General features: G+C 43.2%; 1 protein-coding gene across 2 annotated transcripts in view; it reads right to left on the reverse strand.

Moving 5' to 3' along the window:
- tgfb2 (transforming growth factor, beta 2) overlaps nucleotides 1–24,020 on the reverse strand; it is a 61,159-nt gene extending 37,139 nt beyond the window's left edge. Inside the window, exons 1-2 of one of the 2 annotated variants that reach the window (XM_074652588.1) lie at nucleotides 23,837–24,020; nucleotides 22,475–22,823 (exon numbers count right to left, since the gene is read on the reverse strand). In XM_074652588.1, coding sequence (XP_074508689.1) covers nucleotides 22,475–22,823 — 349 coding nt within the window. In that variant the 5' untranslated portion in view covers nucleotides 23,837–24,020. Of the gene's footprint in view, nucleotides 1–22,474; nucleotides 22,827–23,836 lie in introns of both variants that reach the window. The other variant, XM_074652587.1, reaches the window with a different exon arrangement.
- Between the last annotated feature and the right edge of the window lie 1,159 nt (nucleotides 24,021–25,179).

The following is a 25,179-nucleotide window of genomic DNA, read 5'->3' on the forward strand; positions in this document are numbered from 1 at the left end:
GTATATTGTATTATCTTCTCATTAGCACAATCTAATTTGCTTGTACTACACAATGACAATAAAGGGCGTGAATCTTGAACCTCTAATACTACTTTGATACGATTCGGCTTTGATCCGATTCAGTTCAACTTAATCAATCAATCAATCAATCAACATTTATTTGTATAGCCTTTTACAACAACCAAACGGTACCCAAAGTGCTTCATATTAACATCAAGAAATAATAACAGGAATAAAAAGCATATAGAAAATGTCACAGTGCTACTAAGTATTAAAAGCCAATCTAAATAAAAAGTCTTGAGCTTACATTTAAAAAGTACTCGGTCAGTGATAGTGCGTATATCAGGGGGTAACTTGTTCCATAGTTTGGAGAAGTAACAGCAAAAGCACGATCACCCCACAGCTTATACCTCAACCTCGGGACTTCTAAAAAAATGTTGACCAGATGACCGCAAAGCCTCGTTATGCTCGCGGAGAGTTAAAATCTCGGACAAATAAGGCGGACGAGGCCGTTAATGGCTTTAAAAACAAACATCAAGGGGTAATGGGGGGGCGGTAATGTGTTCACGTCTGAAAGTGTTAGTTAAAAAGCGAGCAGCAGCATTTTGCACGAGTTGAAGGCGCGCGAGGGAAGACTGGTTGAGACCAACATACGGTGCATCACAATAATCAAGTCTCGAGCTAATAAAGGCGTGAACTGCCTTCTCGAGATCGTGACGATGGAGGAAGGGCTTTACTTTAGCCAGAAGACGAAGCTGGAAAAAGCTCGTTTGAACAACAGAGTTAATCTGTTTATCAAATTTCAAACAGCTGTCAAATGTCACCCCAGATTTTTTACCGTTGGTTTGAAATAAGAAGCCAAAGCACCAAAAGCTTGAGACATTAGTCATGCACGAAGTACCAAACATAATGAATTCAGTTTTACCTGAATTTTAGTTGTATTTATATATATATATATATATATATAAATGTCAACTCTCTTGGGTTTGAGACTGTATTTATGGTTAAAAAGGTGTACCCAACGTGAAGACCAGAGAGCTGTCTACGGGAGAAGAGCTGAGAGAAGATGGAAAATCAATCAGAACCATTCCACAAACATTGGCCATAGCCGGTACAACCATTTGGAATGTCCTGAAGAAGAAAGAAACCACTGGTGTACTGAGCCACAGACATCTAAACGGTAGACCAAGGAAAACATCAGAGAGGGCCAAGGACCACGCTTTCACTTTGCGCACAAGCAGAGCCGTTTCCTCAGCAGAAAAAACGCTCGCTTCTCCAGTTTGCTGAATTCGGCATTTAAATAGCAACGTGCTGGCTTTTAAGGGGGAATTGGTGATGACACTCTCATTGGTTTAATAATGTTACACCAAAAACATACCAATGAGTAATTTAAGAGACTAAATACAACCCCTTTCGCCTTACTTTGCACTTCTTACACGTACAAATCATTACGGGTCGGTGTCCCATGCGCACTCCCGTGTGGCTACGCTGTTCAGACAAGACTCCAACACAAACTACACGGAAGCACCAAAACAGTAAAGTTCTATCTAGTGAAGCCCGTCTGTTAAACAGTGTTGGCCGCGGTCGGAGGACGCGGGGGAGACCGTAGCTTTAGTCTCCAGGACCGGAGTCTCTGCTGTACTCTGATCCTCTGCCTGCCTTCACTCATACAACACGCTCATTCTCACTCTCTCTCTCTCGCTCCACTCTCACATGCATGCTGCTCACTCCACACTGCAGAAGAGTTAGTTTAGCTCTGAGAATATCTAGTGAATATACAATGGACGTTTGTGCAGAAATAACTGCTGCAGCTCCTCCAGACCAACAGAGGTTTCCCGTGTCTTGTGAAGTGACGGGGCTCCGCAGAGAGAAACGTTATCGTCTCCGACCAAAACTCCGACGTCTCCCCTGTTCCCTCTGGCCGCGGTCGGGAGGCTGAGGCAGGAAAAGCCAACACTAGGATCAGCATTGATTCATGGAGAGACCTTCGTCTGGTCAGCTAACATTACTGCCAAGCAGCTGAAATATAGAGTGATATTGTGCTTTTAGCTGACGTGTGTCGCCTCACTGTTTTGAGCGATGCTCGTTCATGTCTATGTAGAGCGAGCACAAGCGCGAGCAACAGGACGCTGACTTAAGTTGACTTAATGGCCACAGGTGTCGCTGTTAACAAGCAATTCCTGATTCTTAGAAACAGTCCCTTTAACTAGCAAAAGTGGAGTTGGACAAGCCCGTTATCTAAACGACAGCTCCAAAATCGACACTTCAAAAATCTAAATAAGGTGGCGGCTGGCTGGAGGGAAATCACCTCAAAGGTGCATTGTAAGGTAATTGTACCCTCTCCCGTGTGCCAAGCATGTAGAAGCACTACGGCTGTTTGGCTATACTGTGTGTCATTTCCAGTATATATATCATAATATGAAACATGTGTTTTCCGTTTAAAAAGTACAAACATGGGAAGATAGCAAGTATTATCCATATTTGAAGTGGTTAGCCTCCATCTCCAGTCTGATAGGCATGTGGTTTGTTTACATGATGTAACAGAAATGCATATTTAACAGAATAACACTGCTATTCTGTTATAAGTAAATAAAAAGACCACAAAAAGTTAGTTGGTTTCTTATTCTGTCAATAAGAAGACAACAACAAGGTAATTATTATAAATCTTTACAATAAGTTATGAGTTCTGTATTATAAACAAATAAAGATAATATTGAAATCTTTACATGCATTTTTGGTTACGACCACTAGAGGGTTCAGTGAGCCCCCTGAACCAACGCAAACTGTGGCTGTGGATGTAGCACGTGATGGCAGCAGCAGGATGAACTTGGAAGTCCACAGAAACATTTTGTCTGCCAATTTAAAGAGAAATGCATCCAAACTGATCAGACAGCAACACCATGACACCAACATACACTGACAGGAGATCATTATGGGGGGAAAGTAGACTGGTCAAGTCAATATCCATATTGACTTGACCAGTCTACTTATTATCCATATAAAGTTTTTGAGGCGAGAAATTAACTGTGCAGATTTTGATCGTTTACAGTTTAACAATGTTAGTTATGTGTCCGGGGAGTTTATTGTGAAGGGAGGAACAGAAGGTGTGAAGCGATGACGCGCTGTTATTGACGAGGCTGCAGACTACGGAGCCTCCATGTTATTAATTTATTATCTTCATAAAGTATAGGAGCAGCGTAACCCTCGGCTACACAAGACTGGAACTAAAGCTGGCAGGAGGCTGTGTAGTCTCACTGTTTAGGTTAGTTTGTCATGTATCTGACTGGTAAACTGATCAGCTGTGAGTGACATCAGCAGAGGACAGGAGGAAGGACTGATACGGACTGATGGAGGACAGAGGACAGGAGGACAGGACTGATACCATAAAAAATTAAACTACAGGGCAAACAGCAGCATCGTTTTGCATGTTGTGTCTTTTGAATAAAAGGCTATTTTTTCAGTCGTATATTTTCATCACCTTTAGTACAGACTGACTGAAACCAAAAGTATCGAGGAGGGCCAAAAAGGCTTTACACAGAGGATCATCAACCTTGTTCAGGTGAATACTGAAAACACCAATAATTACGACCTCATCAGAATGAATAATAGTGTTCTCAAAAGTCTGTAGCCAGGCGGTCTGTATAGCACCACAAGATGGAGCCTGCTGCCCTGGACAAGGCTATATATAGTTAATGGAGATGATTTTAATACAATGAGTTGAATTTAATATTGTGTTTGGAGGTTAAATTAAAAAGAGATTAGTAGAGTAAAGCAACACATACACCTTGTTTAGTAGCCCTAGCAACATGGGCATGAGTGAAATCAGGTGGGGAAGCTTCATTTAATGGTAAGAAAACATAAACCAATCATATCCAGGCCGTGTTGAAGAATCAACTCATTTATCAGTAGGGCTTTGGTAGACAACGATGTGATATTATCTGGTCTTTTTAGGACCACAGCTTTCATTAGTAGAGCTGGAAGTACTGAGCCTCACCGCAGTAACTACGATTTTGGTCAAAATTGAGTTATTATGACTGAAATTAAACCTTCGAATATCTGTTGACAGAATTTCCTAGTTCAATCTTGCTCAGTTCTAGAGAAAATAGGGTGCAAAAATTGCAGGTACTACAAAATCCAACCAAATCCACCACGGTAAACCGCAGTAAATGGAGTTAGTGCGCTCTGCCTCGGGTTCCCGGAGATTTGAGATTCTATCCGGCCGAGGAAAATCGCAGTAGGTTACTTTATTACTTTTAGGTTTGTTTCCTAACACTCCAGAGATTTCTGTCCGAAATGAAGCCCTGAAGGCAAACCTCTTCCACGTAAAAGGGCAACCAGAGTTTGTAATTGTTGGAAGACTGACCGAGACAGTTTTACTTTGTTTCTGTCAGTTTGAAGAAGTGTGTTTTACAGAATGATCAGTGATGTAAAATTACTGTTTCTGTCAATAGAGTTTTCTGGCGTTGAGGAGAGAATATTAATTGTATGTTTTGTACATTGATAAATTATAACAATTGTCCAAACCCCTGTTGAGCAAAGTACTCGTAAATGACAACAAAACCGTATCTTTGTAGATTACAGCACACTTGTAATGCTCTGCAGAAGGATTCATATTTTGTTTTTCTAATGATTCTGTACTGAGGTGGGTCACACAGATATTGATATTAAAAAGATGCAGCTTTATATATATATATATTTATAATAAATTATAAAGTTCACAAAAAAATAGACCCTCCTTGTCTGGCTGCCTGCACATGCCGAGCTGGTTGCTATGTGTAAGGTACACTATCAGCATATTTATCTCCTTCATCACAGGCTAGCGTTTTATTGATTTCATTATTCGGCTCCTTATTTACATCATTTGCATGTTTACATTTATTGTGCAACCACTGAGAAACTGATGACTTTGCTAACTGCTTGTACTGTTAGGTGGAAGGGGTGTTGCTTGGTGTGGCGAGGATGTTGGTTGCCAATAGCTCTGGTTTCACACTTGAGTGGCCACTTGTGGCCATAACCTCTCTGGTCTCGAGTCCCACATCAGTTAGTTTCTGGATCGTGGTGCTGTGGAGGCAGTGTTTAGTGTATCCTGCGGTTTTCTGGGCTTGCTTGCATATTCTGGGCAACATTGTGGAACCTCCCCGTAACGTAGTGCTGCATGGCGTTTAGAAGGTGGATTTGTATTCTGGAGATAAAAACTAAACTCCATTCAAACCTCAAAGTATTCCACATCTTTCATACATTGTTTGTATTCTTCAACATTTAAAGCAAGCAATCCAGTTTAACATCAGCTTTTCAACATCCAGCATTTAACTGAAAAGTGTCCTGGCAGAAGTTTAAGACATACAACAAATTACAAAGGAGATTTTTAATCTCAATGAGATTTTTCCTGGTTAATTAACTTCTAAAATTCACACTACAGTTTCTTCAGAAATTGCCTTCTCTAGTTTGTGATTGATGTTCTATTTCAGTGTCTTTTTTAGGAGACTATTACAGTAACTGTAAGTACAGATTTCTTTTTTCAACCAAAAAACAGGCAGAGGAGCTGCATGTAGCCTGAGAGACGTAACCAAGGGGGAATTACAGCCGCAAGCGGCAGTTTGCGGGTTCAAGAATTTTTTCGCTCAACAGAAGGACGCCGCTGATTTGCGAAAATTAAAGCTGCGAGCAGCAAGTCAGCAAAGTCACTTCAGCTGGTTTAATTCTGAGGGGTGAGACCAATCATAAACTTGTTTTATCATTACAATGTATGCAGCCTTGCAGTAATTGTACAGTCAATGTCCTGCCAGTCATTGACTGTAAATGACTTATGGCCAAATTTGCACCATACCCATGCACATGTTCGGAACTGATTGCGCCCCCTTTAGAGCGATTTCAAAATAGTTTTACACACGTGGATCAACATTGTTATGAAATATATATCCTGTGAGTTTTGTATTGATTGGACAAATAATTTCTGATGTGCAGTCTGATTTGTGTTATGCCACGCACATTTTTTTCATTTGTAGTTTCCCCTAGTGGTTGATTTGAAAAATACTTTCAGGGTATGTTTCAGGTACTCCTGTGGACATATCTTGCAAGTTTTGTGATTGTTGGCCAAATGGTTGTTGCCTTAACTCTGTTTATGTGCTGAGCCACGTCCTTTTGAAATTCATTGTTCAATATCTTCAAAATGCAATGATATATCAACAAGTTTTATGCAACTTTTGAAAACGTGGTCCGATTGTAATCCACAGAAAATTTGATAAAGATTGGATCTGTGGTTTAGGAGGAGATGTCCAAAATGTGTTGGTCAAAGAGGCTTTTTTGTAGAGCACATGGAGCTGGACATGTGTGTCAAATATTAATTCAATCGGATTTACGGTGTGAGGGGCGTGGCCTTTCCAAAATCGTGTGTTTGGGCGTTAATTACAGCGCCACCATGCAGCCGATTGGAGTCATATTTCTTTGGAAGCATTTGCACATCATTTCCAGTTATTGGGCCAAGTTTCATGTTTCTAGCTCATTCCAGCTCACGGCAAATTGAGCCGCTGCGACAGACAACAAATAATAACAAACCGGCACAAACTCAACAGGGTTCTGCCCCTTGAACCCTAATCAAGCCCTGACACCAGTGCAAAATAATGTTTGAAGGCAACTATCAATATTTTTATCAACCAAGATCTTCTCTCATCTGGATTTTGGCAGCTGGACAATAAGAGGACAAAGTCTGGAGAGATTTTAGTGAGATAATCCACCTAAAACATGAACCCCCCCCCCCCATCCCCGGTGTAAATTAGACCCTTGGGCAGCAGCAAGAATATGAGAAGGAAAAATCATCACATGAAACAACATATGATTATGATATAAGGTAAATGTTTTCACAGTTGAAGAATAAAGAATCTGTGAATCAGATTGTTGTACGGCTTATAGAGTTGATTTATGGAAAAGGAAACCGGACAAATTGAGAGAGTAATGGCGACAAAGCAGAGGAAGAGGAATGAAAGAATGATAAAGAGTGCAGCAGATAGGAGCAGACGTCTACAGACTCACAGCGGCCAAGAGGAAATGAAGGAAACAGCAAGAGGATGGGGGACAGGAGGAGGGGGAAGGAGGTGTTGGGAGTAAAGAGAGTAAAAGAAAAAGCCTGAGAATGAGACGAGAGGCTGAGAGCAAGAGAGGAAAAGAAAAGGATCTACAGTGAGGGAATGTGAGCTCCCGCCTGTCTGGGTCCCTGCAGACACCTCCGCCCAGCCACTCACCTGCCAATAGTAAATTGAAAACAACTCTGCACATAATCCCTGGGAACTAAAAATACCCAGCACTTTGAAGGCCCCTCCACCACAGCCTGTCAGTCTCCACAGGCCCAATTCCCAGCAACAGATAAACACACATATACACAACGCAGATACATGCTGGTTATGCACTGTGACTGGGATTATTCAGGCATGAATTAAAACAGAAGCACACAAATGCGTACAGAGATAGAGGGATGCAGATTTACCCTGCATGTGCACATATGCATGGGAGGTGGTGGGGTTTTGGAGTGTTTGTACAGCTGTACAAATACAATCAAATAATCTGATAATCTGCACCTACCAAATCATCATTTCTATGTTTTCAAACTGTTCAAAGCTGTCTCAAAAATTATTCAATTTATGCACGATTCACCAGTGAATAAATTGGAACAAAAAAGGTTCCGGTACTCTGAATTAGGGCTGTCACTATATACATTTTTCTCAATACGCTTATCATGATAACGTTATTATCGCGATATCATTAAAGAAATGACGCAATCACTTAAAATACATCTTTAACTTTATTTGGTCCAACAGACCTCAATTAGGTTAGCCAACTTTACTTAGCACATAAATTAGTTAGTTAGTTAACAGTCATTCACCGGCGGGGTCCCAGCTAGCCAACACCGCCCAGCTCCAGCCGGCCGGCCAACACGCTCACTCCAAGTCATTCAGAATTGCTCTGGGTGACTACGACAGCTGGCTAGCAGGTTGAAGCCGGGCAGTGCCGGCCAGCCGGGACCCGCTTGTGGTGACGGGTGGCTCGGCTTGTTGGAGCCGGTTGGTGTTGGCCAGCTGGAGCCCGCCAGTAATAGCAGACGACCCAGCCAGCCAAAGCCAAGCAATGTCAGCCGAGCGGTTCACTATCACTGGCGGGTCTTGGTTGGCTAGCATTGGTTTGCTTCAACTAGCCGAGCTACCCACCACCACCAACGGGTCCCAGCCAGCCAACACCACCCAGCTTTAGCTAACGTTAGCTAGCCAGCCAGCTCACGTAGTCATTCACTAACCAAGATATGCTGACGTTATACTCATATAACTCAACTGACATGTTTAGCTATGCCAAAATTACAACTTAGTCGCTCTACGGTGGCGAAATGAGCAGCATGATGATTGTGACGGTGACTATGCAGCATGTTTGAAGTACTGCCTCCTTTGGCTAATACTGTAGCCCACATTCCCTGCACACTGGAGCAGTATCAAGATGGACTTCTTTTGTTTTTGGCCAACCCGAAGAATTCCCACACTGCAGAGTTTACGTGTTTAGCAGGGCGATAAAGTATCTCCTCTTCACTCGTCGTCATTTTGACAGAATCACAAAGACAAGACGAGCGCTTGCTTGTGGTGTGTTTACTTTATAGTGTGTTTGTGGCGCGCGTGTATGATGTCATGTCTGCGACAAGCTTTTATTTACTGCCTGCGGGAGAACACAAAAGAGAAATAGCTAAACCAAGAGATAAATGCCATTGTTGTTGTTAAACACGATATATCCTGGCTGGATTATTTACATGTTATTACTATTTTCATGTTTTTAATACCGCGATTAGCGCAAAAAAACGGTATAGAGCGACACCCCTACTCTGAACCAGCAGCTGCGTGGCATGTGTCTGCTATCTTAGACATATACTGGTAAGATTGTTGTACATCTCACGTGAAATTTATTAAAAAATATGAAAATAAACAAATACTTAATCAGCATATCACAACGGTGCAAGTAGGGATGCTCATTTTTAAAACTTTTCTTAACCGATAACCGACCCTCGTTAACCGATTACTAACCGTTAACCGACAAGATTTGTGCCTCAAACCAGCTGCAGTTTGACGGGAGTCCCCAGTTCACCGTCCGGCTGTTAAGGTGGACCAGCTTCTCCTTAAAGTGACGAGCCGCTCCTCTGAGACGCTCAGCTTTTGAGTTAATTATTAACATTTCTTTTAACCGTTTTTACCGATTGCGTTAATCGGTTAAAATACTTAATGTCGGTTAACAGTTAAACAGTTTATTATGGACATCCCTAGGTACAAGTAATTTGTTTTTAAACAATAAAAATTCAGTAAATTTCCTTCATGATTGGAACTAGAATGTGCAAAATATGGTTAAAGGATACAAGCATGTTATGGAGACGCCATGTGTACAGTAAGACTGCTACTAAAGACAAGGCCTGAATGTTTGGGACCAGTGCACCACCTCTAGCCTCGGTGGGACTGAAGTAACTGAAGTCCACAGGGGGAGCACCCTGTCATTGTTTGGTGTTCAGTTGGACTGACGTTAAACTTGGCGTGATCGAAGCTGTCAAATACTTGCTGGAATAGCTCACTTCCACTGTTTCTGTATAGCAGCCAGGCAATTAGAAAGCATGGCAGAGACACACACACATACACACACACACACACACACACACACACACACACACTGTGGTGTGTGTACATGCAGAGTGGCAGCAGAGCAGACAAACATTGCCTCATTACTCAGTGAATGACACACACCTTCGTGACCACAACGCCACCAGGCTCTGCTTCACCAACCTGTTGCATAACCCAAGACTGAGCACCGGCACAGCCAGAGAGACCGTCCAAACCCCCCCTCATCCAACGCCCGACCGCAGCCTGTCCACCAAACATCCTCCACCCCTTCCCCCCGCAACTCTGCTAAGACTATCATCTTACACAGGATTTGTGCCGTTGCTGTAAACAATACAGAAAGTGCTGGAGGAGAACTTGTTATTCTTTTAACTCTCTCGCTCAATTGCTCTCTTTCTCTCCCTTCTGTTACGCAATGCTGCTTGGCCACAGTGGCTGAGCAGTTCAAATGGCAGCGGAGTCCAGGTCTTGCATAAGTGAACAGAGATGGGCTCTCAACAACAACCCCGTGGTGAGGTCCGTCACTCAGGCAAATGCCCCGAGGTCTTAAAGTTTTCAGCTCTCCCTGCAGCTGCCTTCTCTCTCTCTCTCACTCCATCACAGGACGAGAGGATTTCAGCCCAATATGGAAGAACCGGATTATGAATTGGGAGACAAAAACAACAGTCATCACAATCGAACGCTGGCACTTTACAGGAATGAAAAATGACGGTTAGTTACTATGCAGTCTGTTTGCAGCAACGCAGTAATAACACCATGACTGCTAGTTCTATTACTGCCCTGAAAACTACACGATCCATCATAGTGACAATGACACGAGCTGAAGAAAACAAAAGGCTAAGAAAGAGTTTCTGCTCCTGAAGAGCAGAAGACTCAGTTCCACTCTGCGTGGAGACGATGAAAAAGGGTCTGAATACAAACTGAACACTTTACTGAGGCTTCAGTATGCTTACTAAATAGCAGTTGTAATAGTGTTGGACGTATCTCATTTGAGACAAAAGTGTTTTTGTCTTTCTGGTCACAAGGTGGAAATCTCCTACATGTGCGCAGAGCTCTTTCTATGTCTGGTGAGATGGCTTTCCAATGTTTCCTGTTTTTACAGACTGGACATTAAAGGTGCTAAATACGGGATTGGGTCCATTTTAGGGATGTCCATAATTAACCGTTAACCGACATTAAGCATTTTAACCGATTAACGCTATCGGTAAAAACGGTTAAAAGAAATGTTAATAATTAACTCAAAAGCTGAGCGGCTCAGAGGAGCAGCTTGTCTCTTTAAGGAGAAAAGCTGGTCCACCTTAACAGCCCACCTTAAGAGGCAGAGCCGGAGTTGCAGGATACAGGAAGTTGGCTCCGGTCTCTCCAGCTTGCTTGAGCGGAGCGGAGGAGTTGTAGTTTCATAGCATTTATTCACTGACAGATAAACTGTACACACACTGCTACACCTACGTTCACAGCTAGAACGCCACCAACACACACACGGTCTGTTGGAAACTCGAGCACGAAGCCTCCGGCAATGCTAGAGCTGCGAACGTAGCACAAATACACACACTGTTGGCCACTCGCTAAAGTTCTGCCGGGCAGACACACAGCTGACAACCTGCTGAACTAAACTAAATGTGCGGTGGAGACTTTTACTGGGAAAGTGGCTGCATGTCCGCGACACTACACGCAGCATCGTAGCTGCTAAGTTAACGCTCCCGGACGGTGAACTGGGGACTCCCGTCAACCAATATCTGTTGTGCTCCTGCAGCTGGTACGAAGCACAAATCTTGCCGGTTAACGGTTAATAATCGGTTAACGAGGGTCGGTTATCGGTTAAGAAAAGTTTTCAAAATGAGCATCCCTGATATGCTTGTTTATGGCCATAATTTAACTTTCTGTGAGCTTTCTTTTTGTGAACAACTTTTTATGAGTTCATGTTGACAGAAAAGAACATGTATACATATACAGATGTAGTTCCAAAACAATTAAACTTAAATTGATTAATTGTATATCGTGCAAGTACAAAACAATACCTAATGTACAAATAGTAATATGGAAACATGCATATCAATATACAATATACTTTAACATAAATTGGTATGTCTACACAAGCAGATACAGGCGTAGCTTGCACCTACAGTATGTACACATGACCTAAATCCAAATACTCCAATATCCATATACTGCACACACATGCTCATATGCACGTACGCACCAAAGTTAACCCCCCCCCCTCCTTCTTCTGGCAAGAGATTCAAAAGCTAGAAGAGCTTCTGACCAAGACATTATGGTATTTTCCAAAGCACCATGAGATCGTGCAACAGAGTTCTACAGTCAAAATATCTAACAAGTACCACCAATGGTTTAATGACAGTGTGTGTGGTGGTTTCCACCGTACTACTAGGATTTGCTTTGCAGCAGTTAGGCCGGACAACCAAATCCTTTTTTCATGGACAGACATAGGGACCTGAGAATTGTCATTTAGTAAGCACAATAAGGGGCGACGTGGAATCTCCTTGTTGAGAATTTCTGATGAAGATTCAGTGACTTGTAACCAAAAAGACCGTACCTAAACATATGCGTAAAAGTACCTATACAACCTTTTGGACAAAATTGACAAAGAGCAGACGGGGCTAACTTGATCCAGTGTCTAATTATAAGCGTTAAGTAAGCTCTGTGTACGAATCTTAGGTGAATGTTTTGGTAATCAAGATTTTTTTAAGCATATGGTTTACCAAGCTATTTGGAGAACATGCAGTGACTTGGAGAGCTCCATGAATGAATCTAGAACGGGGTTTTAATTGTGGATTATTACTATTATTTACAAACTACCACACGTTTCTTAACCTTTCTCTGTCTAAAATAAATATAAATTATATTTATAATGAAATGAAACGCAGCCGCCACGCGACGCAGCCGCCACGCGACGCAGCCGCCACGCGACGCAGCCACCCGCCACGCATTGTTCATGCGGGCGGTCTGGCCGGGGCGTTAAGTAATTTGGTGTGAACTACGCATGGACTGTTTTTCCGGTTCAGTCAGCTGAGGTTGCTTATAACAGCAACGGAAATCCTGATTTTCATCAATTGCATTTACATTTCTGCAAATTCCATGATATTCCGCATTTTACAGCTGATTCCATTTTTATCATTAGATTCTGCAATTCTGTCTGTATAAGCCTTATCACCCAGCCCGACTGGGAGGAAAAACGTTGAAAGACTTGAATCCCTCCTTGATTGCTGACCTGAAGTTACGCTCCCAGACATGTTTTTTGCTTGTTGTGGAGGTAGGACAGACGGCTTTAGTCCAATGCTCACAGTTTGCGACTGTAGTACACACACTTGCAGACATATGCCTTTAACTCTCCACACAAAATCGGGTCCACTCCTTTCAGTCTCTCTGTTTCATATTAAAAAAGTGACACATCCTTCCTGTAGACTCTTTAAAGGCCTGATTAGATGCAGATCTGAAACTTGTGCCAAACAACACTTTCTGTCCTGCACCCCCTTGGAAATTTACACACCACAGGAATGTCTCTTCATACTGCTAATACCTGAACGGACAACAGTTCACTCTGCTCTGAGATTACCAGCTCAAAGTCTTTTCATTGTTCAAGCAGATCTGTTTGTTTCAGTTCCCCTAATTTGCTTCAGTGGGTGTTCACACTGATACCTTAGTTCATGATATTCATAGTTCATCTCTTGTTCATGCTGCAAACTCAAGTGTTAGAAAGTCCTCACATCATGCTTTTAATGTAATTTTGCCAACACAAATGCTGTTGCTTTCTGAGCTTATGCTTTCTTTAAATGCTCACCGAGGGTATTGGTGTTCTGACATGATATTTACAGCAGTGGACATTCTGTGTGTCACTGTCCCGATGTACTCATGCAGGACTTGTGCTACAATGTGTGTGCGTTTCAAGGGCATTTCCAAAGCAAACAGCAGTGTAAATAAAATGCCAAATATGATTAAAGACAAACATTGGCTGTGAAAAAGCAGGTTTTATCAGTTACTGAGGGGAACAGTCGCACGTGTGTTCAGCCATGCTGAGCAGCACGTCTGCCTTCAAGCAGGGATGCACCGATACCGATAACGGATCGGATGTTGGGCCGATACTGACTCACACAGTTTATATAGTGCTTTTCTAGTCTTCCGACTACTCAAAGCTCTTTACACTACATGTCAGCATTCAGCCATTCACACACACATTCATACAATGATGGTGAGACTGCCATGCAAGGAGCCAACTTGCCCATCAGGATCGGATCTAAATACTCATTCACACACCGATGGCTCAGCCTTCGGGAACAATTTGGGGTTAAGTGTCTTGCTCAAGGACACATTGACATGTGGACCGGAGGAGCCGGGGATCGAACCGCTGACCTTCCGATTGGTGAACAACCTGCTCTACTCTCTGAGCAGTTCAATTCACTATTCAATTGTCTTATATGTTTATATACGATATACATTACAGACTGGAATTCCTGTTTAGGTTTGACCAATTCGTTGCTTTGTTGAGGCTCCTTTACAGACATGCAGTCACATGCAGTTTGGGGCAAAAACCATGCAGTTCATTGAATGCAGTTTGTATGTGTCATTTTCGCTTGTACTAAAATGGTGTATTTGAATATTTCTGCAAACCGGGGTCCTTAAACAGTCTTAAATTCCATATATTGGGTATCACTGTAAAGCTGAGACTCTTGTGGATCCAATGAGCCCAACTGTATTCATGTGTGATGATGTTAGTCCCCATAGGAGACATTTCATTGTAATGAGACCATTTTTTAAAACTTGACCTCACTGTATAAAATGACCTGTGGTGACCTCTAGGATAATCACAGCCTCATGAAACTAGAGACCTAGAGCATTCAGAGGATGGATGGATCAGACTAGAGACCTAGAGCATTCAGAGGACGGATGGATCAGACTAGAGACCTAGAGCATTCAGAGGATGGATGGATCAAACTAGAGACCTAGAGCATTCAGAGGATGGATGGATCAGACTATAGACCTAGAGCATTCAGAGGATGGATGGATCAGACTAGAGACCTAGAGCATTCAGAGGATGGATGGATCAAACTAGAGACCTAGACTATTCAGAGGATGGATGGATCAAACTAGAGACCTAGAGCATTCAGAGGATGGATGGATCAAACTAGAGACCTAGACTATTCAGAGGATGGATGGATCAAACTAGAGACCTAGAGCATTCAGAGGATGGATGGATCAAACTAGAGACCTAGAGCATTCAGAGATGGATGGATCAAACTAGAGACCTAGAGCATTCAGAGGATGGATGGATCAAACTAGAGACCTAGAGCATTCAGAGATGGATGGATCAAACTAGAGACCTAGAGCATTCAGAGGATGATGGCTTTCCTAGCTAGATTGACAATAAGGGGGTTTCTGAGCAGTTTACACAAATGCAATTATTGCATAAATCTCCAAATGTCAAAGGTTTTGGAAACCAAATCACAGCATGGCTTTTTCTGTGGTGTTGCTCGAGGTCTTGGTGTCTTAATGTGGTATTTTGGAAGGATTATTTATCATTTTTATTAATTCTTGAATGGTAAACATTTTTTTTAATTCAGCACCAAATCTGTGTAACAATTGCTATCAACCCCAGAATTGCTGCAACAATTCATGAGATATAATAGAGCATCGGGATGACCATCACAAACTTATTACAACATTTTCTACGCTCTTATACACTTTCACAATTTATTGTAATTGATTTATTAATTAATTAATTTGTATTTCTTACTAATGACTAGAACAACTTGACACAGTGCTGAGCATCTCAAATTAATCTTCAGGTTCCCAGCTTTCAGATGATGTACACCACTTCTATGTGACACCTACTGTTGACTGTTTATCTACCCCTGAACATCACCCCGACCCCTCTAAAGAAAAGGTCGGAATAGAAAGGGTTAATGAGTGTTGATTGGTAGATGCTGTAAATCTCTATGTTGTCTGTATGCTTTTGCATACACAACAGCTCCATGTAACATACAACATAGCACCTGAGCTAATTGATATGCATTGTTCCCGGGTTGTCTGACTTGACTTGAATTGACAAAAGGAGGGTTGAACATGGGTCAGATAACCAGGTCCAACCTGGTCATTGGTGTGAAAGAGGTATTTGACATCTTCTGCAGACTGGGTATCTGCAGGTTTCAACAAGTCAAATTTAAGACTTTTTAAAACAGCCATCTCCGGGGAGAGGTCTCGCGAGGGGATCCTGCCACACCGAACAGCCGTCTCTAACCTGCCGAGTTGAACCCCCCGGGCAGACTGCGCGACGGGGGCCGTTACCGGCCTCGCACCGTCCACGGGCTGAGCAATGGTCAAAAGGACTCAGGCCCCAAGCGACACCGGGCAAGCGGTCTTCCGTACGCCACATTTCCCCACTCCGCCCGTCGGACGGCGATTCGGCGCTGGGCTCTTCCCTCTTTGCTCGCCGCTACTGAGGAATCCCGACAGGCTGCACCTTCCGCGCTTGTGAGTGTGGTTTCAGCCATGGTTGTATTAAGAGAGGTTTCAGGTTTCAACGCCTTCAGCGACACGCCCCCAGCGTCTCAGAGCAGAGAATACTGATGATTTTCCCATGATTTTGAAAGCTAATTTTATATACTTGGCGATTTTTTTAATTATTCAAATTTGGCTGGGTGGTTAGTAACACATTTTTCTGTGGTGCGACAAACCCAGAATGCATATTTATTTTTGCTTTACACCGACTTTAAACATATTCTTTGCATCATTCAATAATCCCCAAATCTTACAATGCCGATGCACAACAGATATAAACATCATGTAGGAGTTGTGTGGGTTACCAAATATGATGCAGCCTGAACACAAACCCTCAGCTGATTCAGCCAGACTCCACAGTACGTGACTCTAAATGATTGTGTTGTGTTGTTTTTTCTATCATACAAAAATGCAAACATTAAAATTCGTCCATCCTTCTAAAATGTAAATATAAACGGAAAACTAGTCACTTGTGTAGACAGTGTTGTGCAGACATCCAGCACACAGTGGGGTCAGCATGTTCACAGGCTACTGTAGAGAAAGCTGGAACTCTATAGCACTCCAGAGACACTCTGTCCACTCTGCCCCGTTATAGCCACACTAACAGGGAAGCACTGTGTCAACCAGCCCAGCACACACAGCTATGACATTTACTATACACGACTATATACATATGACATACATACTGGCTACCTGTCCTCCCTTAAAACTCAATCAATGATATGAAGTCATCTACCTGCACCTTTGACTTTCTACCAACTTCATTTTTGAAGGAAGTTCTCCCCACCGTTGGCCCTCACCTTCGCCTCTCCCCTCCTTAAAAAAACAAACCTAGACCAGTGGAGGCTGGTCCATAGAGGCAGAGGAGGTTGCTCCTGCTCATTAACATTTATATCAAATGTTTGTCTCTTCTTTTTTTAAATATTATTGAACTTCTGATTTAAATGCTTCAACAGCAACACCTGCAGGGCAGGCAAGATCTTTATCTGTGATTGGCCAAAACAGTAAAATGATGATCCAAGGGAGGTCATCCTTCCTTGGGTTGTTACCAATCAACAACCAATAGAATACAAGATTGACATTGCATTGGTCCAATGATGATTTCCTAATGTCATCTTCAATCTCTACCTCTGTATTTGTACTGGCAGTAAAGTATCAGACATCAGCATCTTAGGAAAGAAATTATAACGTGCAAATTGTGAATTACTTTTAAACACAACAAAACAAATCTTTTTTATTTAGCTAGCTACAGCAGCACGTCGGACTGCTGCATGCCACCGTATCCCGCCATGGGTCAGCACGGACAGCTGAGCGAGGGCCGAAGGCCGAGGCTGCCTGGGGCGCGCGGTAGTCGGACTCCGCCGGGGAGTGGATGGAGAGAGATCCGCTCAGACCTCGCTGCTCAGTCCTCGTGGTCAGCTGTCCTGGCTGGGCCACACCGGGCTGCAGCCGCCCCAAGTCCCTACGTTTCCTGAGTTTCCCGGCTTTGCCTCTGCCCCCAGGCCGTCCACCCGAGTTTCCCGGCTCTGCCTCTGCCCTGCCCTGATTATTTTCATTGTCAATTTGGTTTAATTTGAGTTTGTTTTGGTCTATGAAATGTTGATCAGTGTTTCCCAAAGCCCAAGATGACGTTCTCAAATGTCTCGTTTTGTCCACAACTCACAGAGATTCAGTTTTAAACCAGAAAATATTCTCATTTAAGAAGCTGGAATCAGAGAATTTTGACTTTTTGTCTTAAAAAAATGACTCAAACCGATTAATCAATTATCAAAATAGTTGCCGATTCATTTAATAGTTGACAACTAATCGATGAATCGTTGCAGCTCTAATAAATCAGTGTTCATGTTTAGTTAGTAGTCTTCTTATTTATTACAAGATAACAACTTAACTATAACATTATCTGGAGACATCAAAACTATTGAGGAGTGGCATGTCAATATGTCACAATGAAGGGCAGTACAGTGGGTTTCTTCAGGGAGAACAAAATGATCAAATGGGTACTCCAGTGATTTAGTATTGCACTGCGTGTGTGTGTGTGTGTGTGTGTGTGTGTGTGTGTCGGAGAGAAGAGAGAGCAGAGAGCACAGCTGGTACTGCTGCATCAACATTGCGGAAAATGAGTATTGAAACCATTTCAAATATTCAGCATTGATATGCGTCGATACTTTGATATCTTTGACAACGCTACAGCGTATACCAGCTGTAATTAGACCCCTCCCTGCCTGGTAAACACCCAGATTATTTTTTTCGAACTCCACTCCCCCAGTTTCTGTGATACATTTCCAAACAGACCTTAACATAGAGTCTCTCCTGCTGGAATTTTCCATGCAGTGAGTGGCAGCCAGGCTATACACACACACACACACACACACACACACACACACACACACACAATGCCTCATAGCTAACTGGGTTTAAATAAACGACTGTGAGACCTGGCACAGTGTCTCCAACCCCCCTTCCATATACACCCCTCACCCCTCCTCACCTTCCTCATTCCACTGCCCAGCATTTCTGTACGGCTTCCAGGGCCGATGTGCCCCACATTGCTGCCTCTGAGGATTTCCTGGCACCCAACCAAATAAGAAGTGTGTGTGTGTGTGTGTGTGTGTGTGTGTGTGTGTGTGTGTGTGTGATATTCACTTTCACAGCAACTCTCACGCTCACACGTCAAGTGAAAGAGACTAAATAAATAGAGCCTATCAGCTGAAGGGGTTCACTGCTTGATCTCTCTCCTGTCAGCATCTGTCTCCAGATGTGAGGGACCTGCCCAGTGTCACCAGTTCACATGAATGGGACTCAATTCGGGCCTCTTTCTCCTCCCTGCGTGCGTGTTGACTCAGTGTTATTTATACCCTGTAAATGCTTTCCTGACTGCACTTGGCATCAGGCCACATCTATTCATATTTAAGGTATTTACACAGGAGGCAGGGCCAAGGATAACATTTAATGCAAAATACACCTCGGGGCATACAAAATGTCATGCTAATTTATTTTTGCTTCGGTTCGAGTGCTCACATTTCTGATGTGAATGGGAAAACCATATTGGGGTTAATGGCTCTGCAGTTTCATTTAATATGATTATTTTGTTTCTACAGCCGTGCCTTTCGTCTGATGTGTCTTTGATCTGCAGAAGGATAAATTCATCTTCTCCTCATGGGAGGTCAAAGGTCAGGGTCAGCTACAGAACAGCACCACTGAAGCTGTCAGCAGAGAACTGAAACTTCTGCTTCAAGGATTATTATGCAAACGTGGCTTCCTCTGCAAACTGCACGTTGTTTCAAATTCCCAAATGTTTTTTAGCAGATCTACACATCTCATACACACAAACTGTCAGCTTTTCTATCACATCCTTTGAGGTGTCAGCGAGAATGTTTGGAAACCTTTTAGGCCGGGCATCATCGTGCACTACTCCATACAGAGTGGTTGTCCACACTTTAATAAATGTAAGGCTGCTCACTGATATATATACATCGCTCCACCACGCACGGACAGAGCCTGGTAACGCCAAGGATCAACAGCATAGCGCTGAAAATACATTCCAGGATAAGATTCTGTTAACAAGGACAAGTGGGTCACGAATGTATCTAAAACCGGTACAGGAAGATCTTCACCAAGGTGATTTCAAAGTTGCCAGACAGACACACTTTTTGGACAAAATCAACGTGAGCTGATTGATGCTGAAAACGGAGTAAGAGAAAATGTCTCAATTTGGTGAAATCATACACAGCTACTAAAGTTTGTGACCCGGCAGCCATGTTGAGATCAGTTGAAGAAGAAATACCAAGCACCGCCCACCAGCCGGGTCTAAAGCTTTCTCATTTTACAGCTAAACGGTGCACTGCAAGATGTTTCTGCACACATTTGAGGAGAGAAATAAGCATTACAGTAACAGAATATTCAGCGCTTCTTTGAGCGCTTGACTGTTTGATCGGAGTTCACGAGTGATTGACAGCTGCTACATCCAATAGGAACGCTTTCTCTCTGAAATGACCTGTGAAGTTTCCCACCACGGGCTAGATTGTTTAAAGTCAAACAGAGCCATGAGGAGGAGCAGAAGTCTAGTTATCTCTCAGAACACTTGAATTACAATATGCTGAAAGGTTATTCTGGAATTTTTTACCCAATGATGCCAAAAAATATACTGCCTACTGAAGCTTTAAAGAGTTAGTTCACCACATTACAAGATAAGTATTTGGTAAAGGGTAAAGACTTAAAGCATAATTACCCAAGACTTAGTTAACATTGTCATATGTATCAGTACATATAAATATTTACTGGTTCCTACTGGTACTTAAAGGGACTGTTTGTAACTTCTTACACGTATAAACAATCCGGATCGGTGTCCGTATGCGGGCTCGCGTGTGGCTACGCTGTTCAGACTCAGACTCCAACACAAACTACACGGAAGTACCATAACCGCAAAGTTATATCTAGTGAAGCCCGTCTGTTAATCAGTGTTGGCCGCGGTCGGAGGACGCGGGGGAGACCGTAGCTTTGGTCTCCAGGACCAGCGTCTCTGCTGTACTCTGCTCCTCTGTCTGCCTTCACTCACACACCGCAGTCGTTCTCACTCTGTCGCTCCACCTCTCACGTACATGCGCGCACACTCCACACTTCAGAAGAGTTAGTTTAGCTCGGAGAATATCTAGTGAATGTTCAGTGGACGTTTGTGCAGAAATAACTGCTGCAGCTCCTCCAGACCAACAGAGGTTTCCCGTGTCTTGTGAAGTGACGGGGCTCCGCAGAGAGAAACGTTATCGTCTCCGACCAAAGCTCCGGCGTCTCCCCCGTTCCCTCCGGCCGCGGTCGGGAGGCTGAGGCAGGAAAAGCCAACACTAGGATCAGCATTGATTCATGGAGAGACCTTGGTCTGGTCAGCTAACATTACTGCCAAGCAGCTGAACTATAGAGTGATATTGTGCTTTTAGCTGACGTGTGTCGCCTCACTGTGTTGAGCGATGCTCCTTCATGTCTATTTAGAGCGAGCACAATCAACAGGACGCTGACTTTCGTTGACTTAACGGCCACAGGTGTCGCTGTTAACAAGCAATTTATGATTCTTACAAACAGTTCCTTTAAGTATTTTGTAAGTACTGGGTACCTACAGGGTATTTGAGAGGAAAGAATAAATGACGTATACTGTAGCTATCTCTGAGTTGTTTTGCCTACCTGCTACAGTAACTGTGAGTTTACCACACACTTTATGTGCTTCATGTAAAAAGAGTTATTTGTGAAGCAGCAACATACTCTAAGCTACTATAAAGTAATGTTCAGGAAATCACATCATTTTTACTCGTTTTTTTTTCTTCTTATGGACAAAAGCGGAAAAGAAAGAGACAGCAGCTTCTTCCTCATCCTCTTCATCACACATCTTCAGGACACCAAGAAGAACAACACATCAAACCCCCAAAACCTCTAAACCCCCCGTAAGTACCCAGTACTTTCAGAATACTTCTTACAGCATAAGTAATGTCTCCTTTCCTCTGAAATATCCCGTTAAAGTACCCAGTACTTACAAAGTACTTACAAAGTACTTACAGGGGACTTACTACTTACAGTGATTATAATGTTAGTATAAAGTAGTTCCAATGAGTGCAGATATCTAACTCTTAACATGAGTGAACTAGAAGGGCACTCAGCACTCAGACCTCCGCCAAGGCCCGTTTCCATAAATGAAGAGTAGATGCTTGTATCCGCCCTGTGATCCGGATCCGCTAACCATCATGCTGCACAATTCAACAACTTTCATGAAAATCGGGCCAGGAGTATTTTCCGTTATCCTGCTGACAAACGGACAAATTAACCCAACTGAAAATATGAGCTCAAGACCTGCAGAGAGAGGAGGAGGAGAGAGAGGAGGAGGAGGAGGAGGAGGAGGAGGAGGAGGAGGAGGAAGAGGAGGAGGAGGAGCAGCAGGAGGAGGAGGAGAGAGGAGGAGGAGGACTAGCAGCAGCAGGAGGAGGAGGAGGGGGAGGAAGAGGAGGAGCAGTAGGAGGAGGACGAGGAGGAGGACTAGCAGCAGCAGCAGGAGGAGGAGAGAGGAGGAGGAGGAGTAGCAGGAGGAGGAGGAGGAAGAAGAGGAGGAGCAGCAAGAGGAGGAGCAGCAGCAGCAGGAGGAGGAGAGAGGAGGAGGAGGAAGAGGAGGAGGAGCAGCAGCAGCATCAGCAGGAGGAGGAGGAGGAGGAGAGCATCCAGCTGAGCACGATGGGATGGATTTTTCCAAAACAATCACAAACACACGTGCCCACGTGGAGGTGCTCTGTGGGACTATGAAGTGTTTAAAGTTCAGACACACACACACACACACACAGATCTATACTACTCACTCTCTGCCGGGTAGAAAGGCTGCATGTCGATCTTGTGCACCTCCTTGGCATAGTACTCCTCCTCGCTGCGCTGCCGCTCGCACGTCGCCGCCCGCTCGTTGGCCTTCTCCTGCAGCAGGTCCCGGGTGCTGTTGTAGATGGCCACGATGTCCCGGTTCACCTCCTCCGGCTCCGGGAAGTCCTCCGGTGGACCAGGCAGCTTCAGCTTGCTCAGGATCTGCCCTCGGATCGCCTCGATGCGCTTCTTCTTGAACTGATCCATGTCCAGCGTGCTGCATGTGGACAGACTGAGCGCCACGGTGGCTAGATCCAGAGTGAGGAGGAGAAGACTGACAACACACAGGTTCATCTTCTTCCAATAAAATCCCCAATAATAAAAAAAAAATTAGGAAAATAGTCACTGGAGAGATTTCAGACGCATTTCTTTGGGTAAAAATCTAAGTGGAAAGCATTTGTGCACACAATATTCATGTATCCTCATACATATACTGCCTTGATGACTACACTTTTGGTTAGAAAAGTACAAAAATAACTTATTTATTTTGTATTGACAGATGAAAGAAAAAAGAAAAAATTAAAAAATTGAATGAAAAAAAAAAACAAAAAAAAAAAACAGCAAAGTAAATAAAGATTAAATAAAGGGATTTTGTGGGACTTTTTTTCACATGGATAACCAAGTTAGTAAATAATTGAAACCTCTTGGGGAAAAAAGCTGGAGCTGGCACTGTGTAGGATAGATACCATTTATCAAATTAATTGTGATGAATTTATTTTGAAAAAATAGCACTGTTGGTTCAAATTCTCCAGTTTCAGTAAAGTGTACCTGAAAATCCATTAAAATCCATTAAAATCCATTCAACTGTCTCGTTAGAATAAACAGAGATGTGGTGACGGTGAACGAACAGTGCGTAAAGACGCAGAGGAATGTTTCCATCAGACGAATCTGAGATATATATACTGTATATGGATGAAAAACAGGAGAGAGGTTTATTATCATCAGCACACCTCCACCTCCACCTCATCAGAGCAGCTCTCTCTCTATCCAGCACACTTCAGTGTCTTCATCTGAGATTCATTACTTTGTTTTTATTCCTCCAGACGAATCCCACTTTAATAAACATCAATGAACTCAGAAAAAAAAGCTGAACTCAAGAATCCATTCCACGATGGAAAAAAGTCTTCTTTTTAAAAAAAAAAAGTAACTCCAAAGAAACAGCTCCTTGTTTGCGTTGCGACTGCACACAGCGACTTTACGCGTCTGCCTCAACCCATGTAGTGCTGCTGGACGAGCCGTCTTTTACGCGTCAGGAGGAGAGACTTCAGGAGGCTTTTAGAGGAGATTTATGAAGGAACTAGAGTTACCTTCTTGCTGCCACTCCGTCTGCTTCAAACCGAGGTGGTGTTCATCACTGTCGGAGAGGAGAAACCCTTCAATTCAACTCCTAAACTCCACAACTCAACTCGACTCCACTCCACGTTACCAGCCTTCTTGTTGTGAACAGCAGTCAGTCGCTCGCTGCGTCTAACGGCTGATGGTCCACTGGCCGCTGCTGCTGCTATGGCACGCGGGGTCCTAAAGCCGGTCAAATCAAGGCATAGGAAACTTTTTTCTGCAAAAAAACCCCCATCTCTCACATCACAGCCGGCCAATAGAGTCACACACAAAAAAAACATTACTACTACTACTTATAATAATAATAATAATAATAAAAATTATACAAATTGTCAATATTTATTTTGTATTAAAGGGACTATTTGTAACTTTCAGAAATGCTTGTTAACAGCGACACCTGTGGCCGTTAAGTCAACGAAAGTCAGTGTCCCGTTGCTCGCGCTTGCTCACTCTACATAGACATGAACAAGCATCGCTCAAAACAGTGAGGCGACACACGTCAGCTAAAAGCACAATATCAGTCTATATTTCAGCTGCTTGGCAGTAATGTTAGCTGACCAGACGAAGGTCTCTTCATGAATCAATGCTGATCCTAGTGTTGGCTTTTCCTGCCTCAGCCTCCCGACCGCGGCCGGAGGGAACGGGGGAGACGCCGGAGTTTTGGTCGGAGACAATAACGTTTCTCTCTGCGGAGCCCCGTCACTTCACAAGACACGGGAAACCTCTGTTGGTCTGGAGGAGCTGCAGCAGTTATTTCTGCACAAACGTCCAGAAATAACTGTTCACTAGATATTCTCAGAGCTAAACTAACTCTTCTGCAGTGTGGAGTGAGCGCGCATGCTCGTCTGTTGGAATAAAATAATTGTTAATTATTTAACTGAAAAGTAGTTATGTGTTTTTGATACCTTCACTTTTTTGCATCAAATCATACCGGGATGTTTGCTGAAACTGATTGGATGTGGCACCACAGCCCCACCAAGAAACATTTCCACCAGCCGCCACTGCATCCCAGTTAGTCACAAGTTCAATTTCTACTAGTATTCAAACCCCATTACAGCCTCACTGTGTGTCAGTAAACAGTGATAATGTCATGGTCCAGATTAAATAAACTATCCTTGAATATCAAAAATCCAACTATATTATTTTCAGTGGTAAAAAAAATCATATTCTAAGGATTTATCTATAATTAAAATTGAGTCTGTTGAAATGCGTCAAGTGTCATCTACAAAAGGAAGTGCTGTTAAATCCCTGACAGGTGCCTCAACGGTGAATGTCTTTTCCACTCATCCGTCAGCTGATTGGATTGTGTCAG

Source organism: Sebastes fasciatus, chromosome 12 (genome assembly GCF_043250625.1).
Source record: "Sebastes fasciatus isolate fSebFas1 chromosome 12, fSebFas1.pri, whole genome shotgun sequence".
Taxonomy (NCBI): domain Eukaryota; kingdom Metazoa; phylum Chordata; class Actinopteri; order Perciformes; family Sebastidae; genus Sebastes; species Sebastes fasciatus.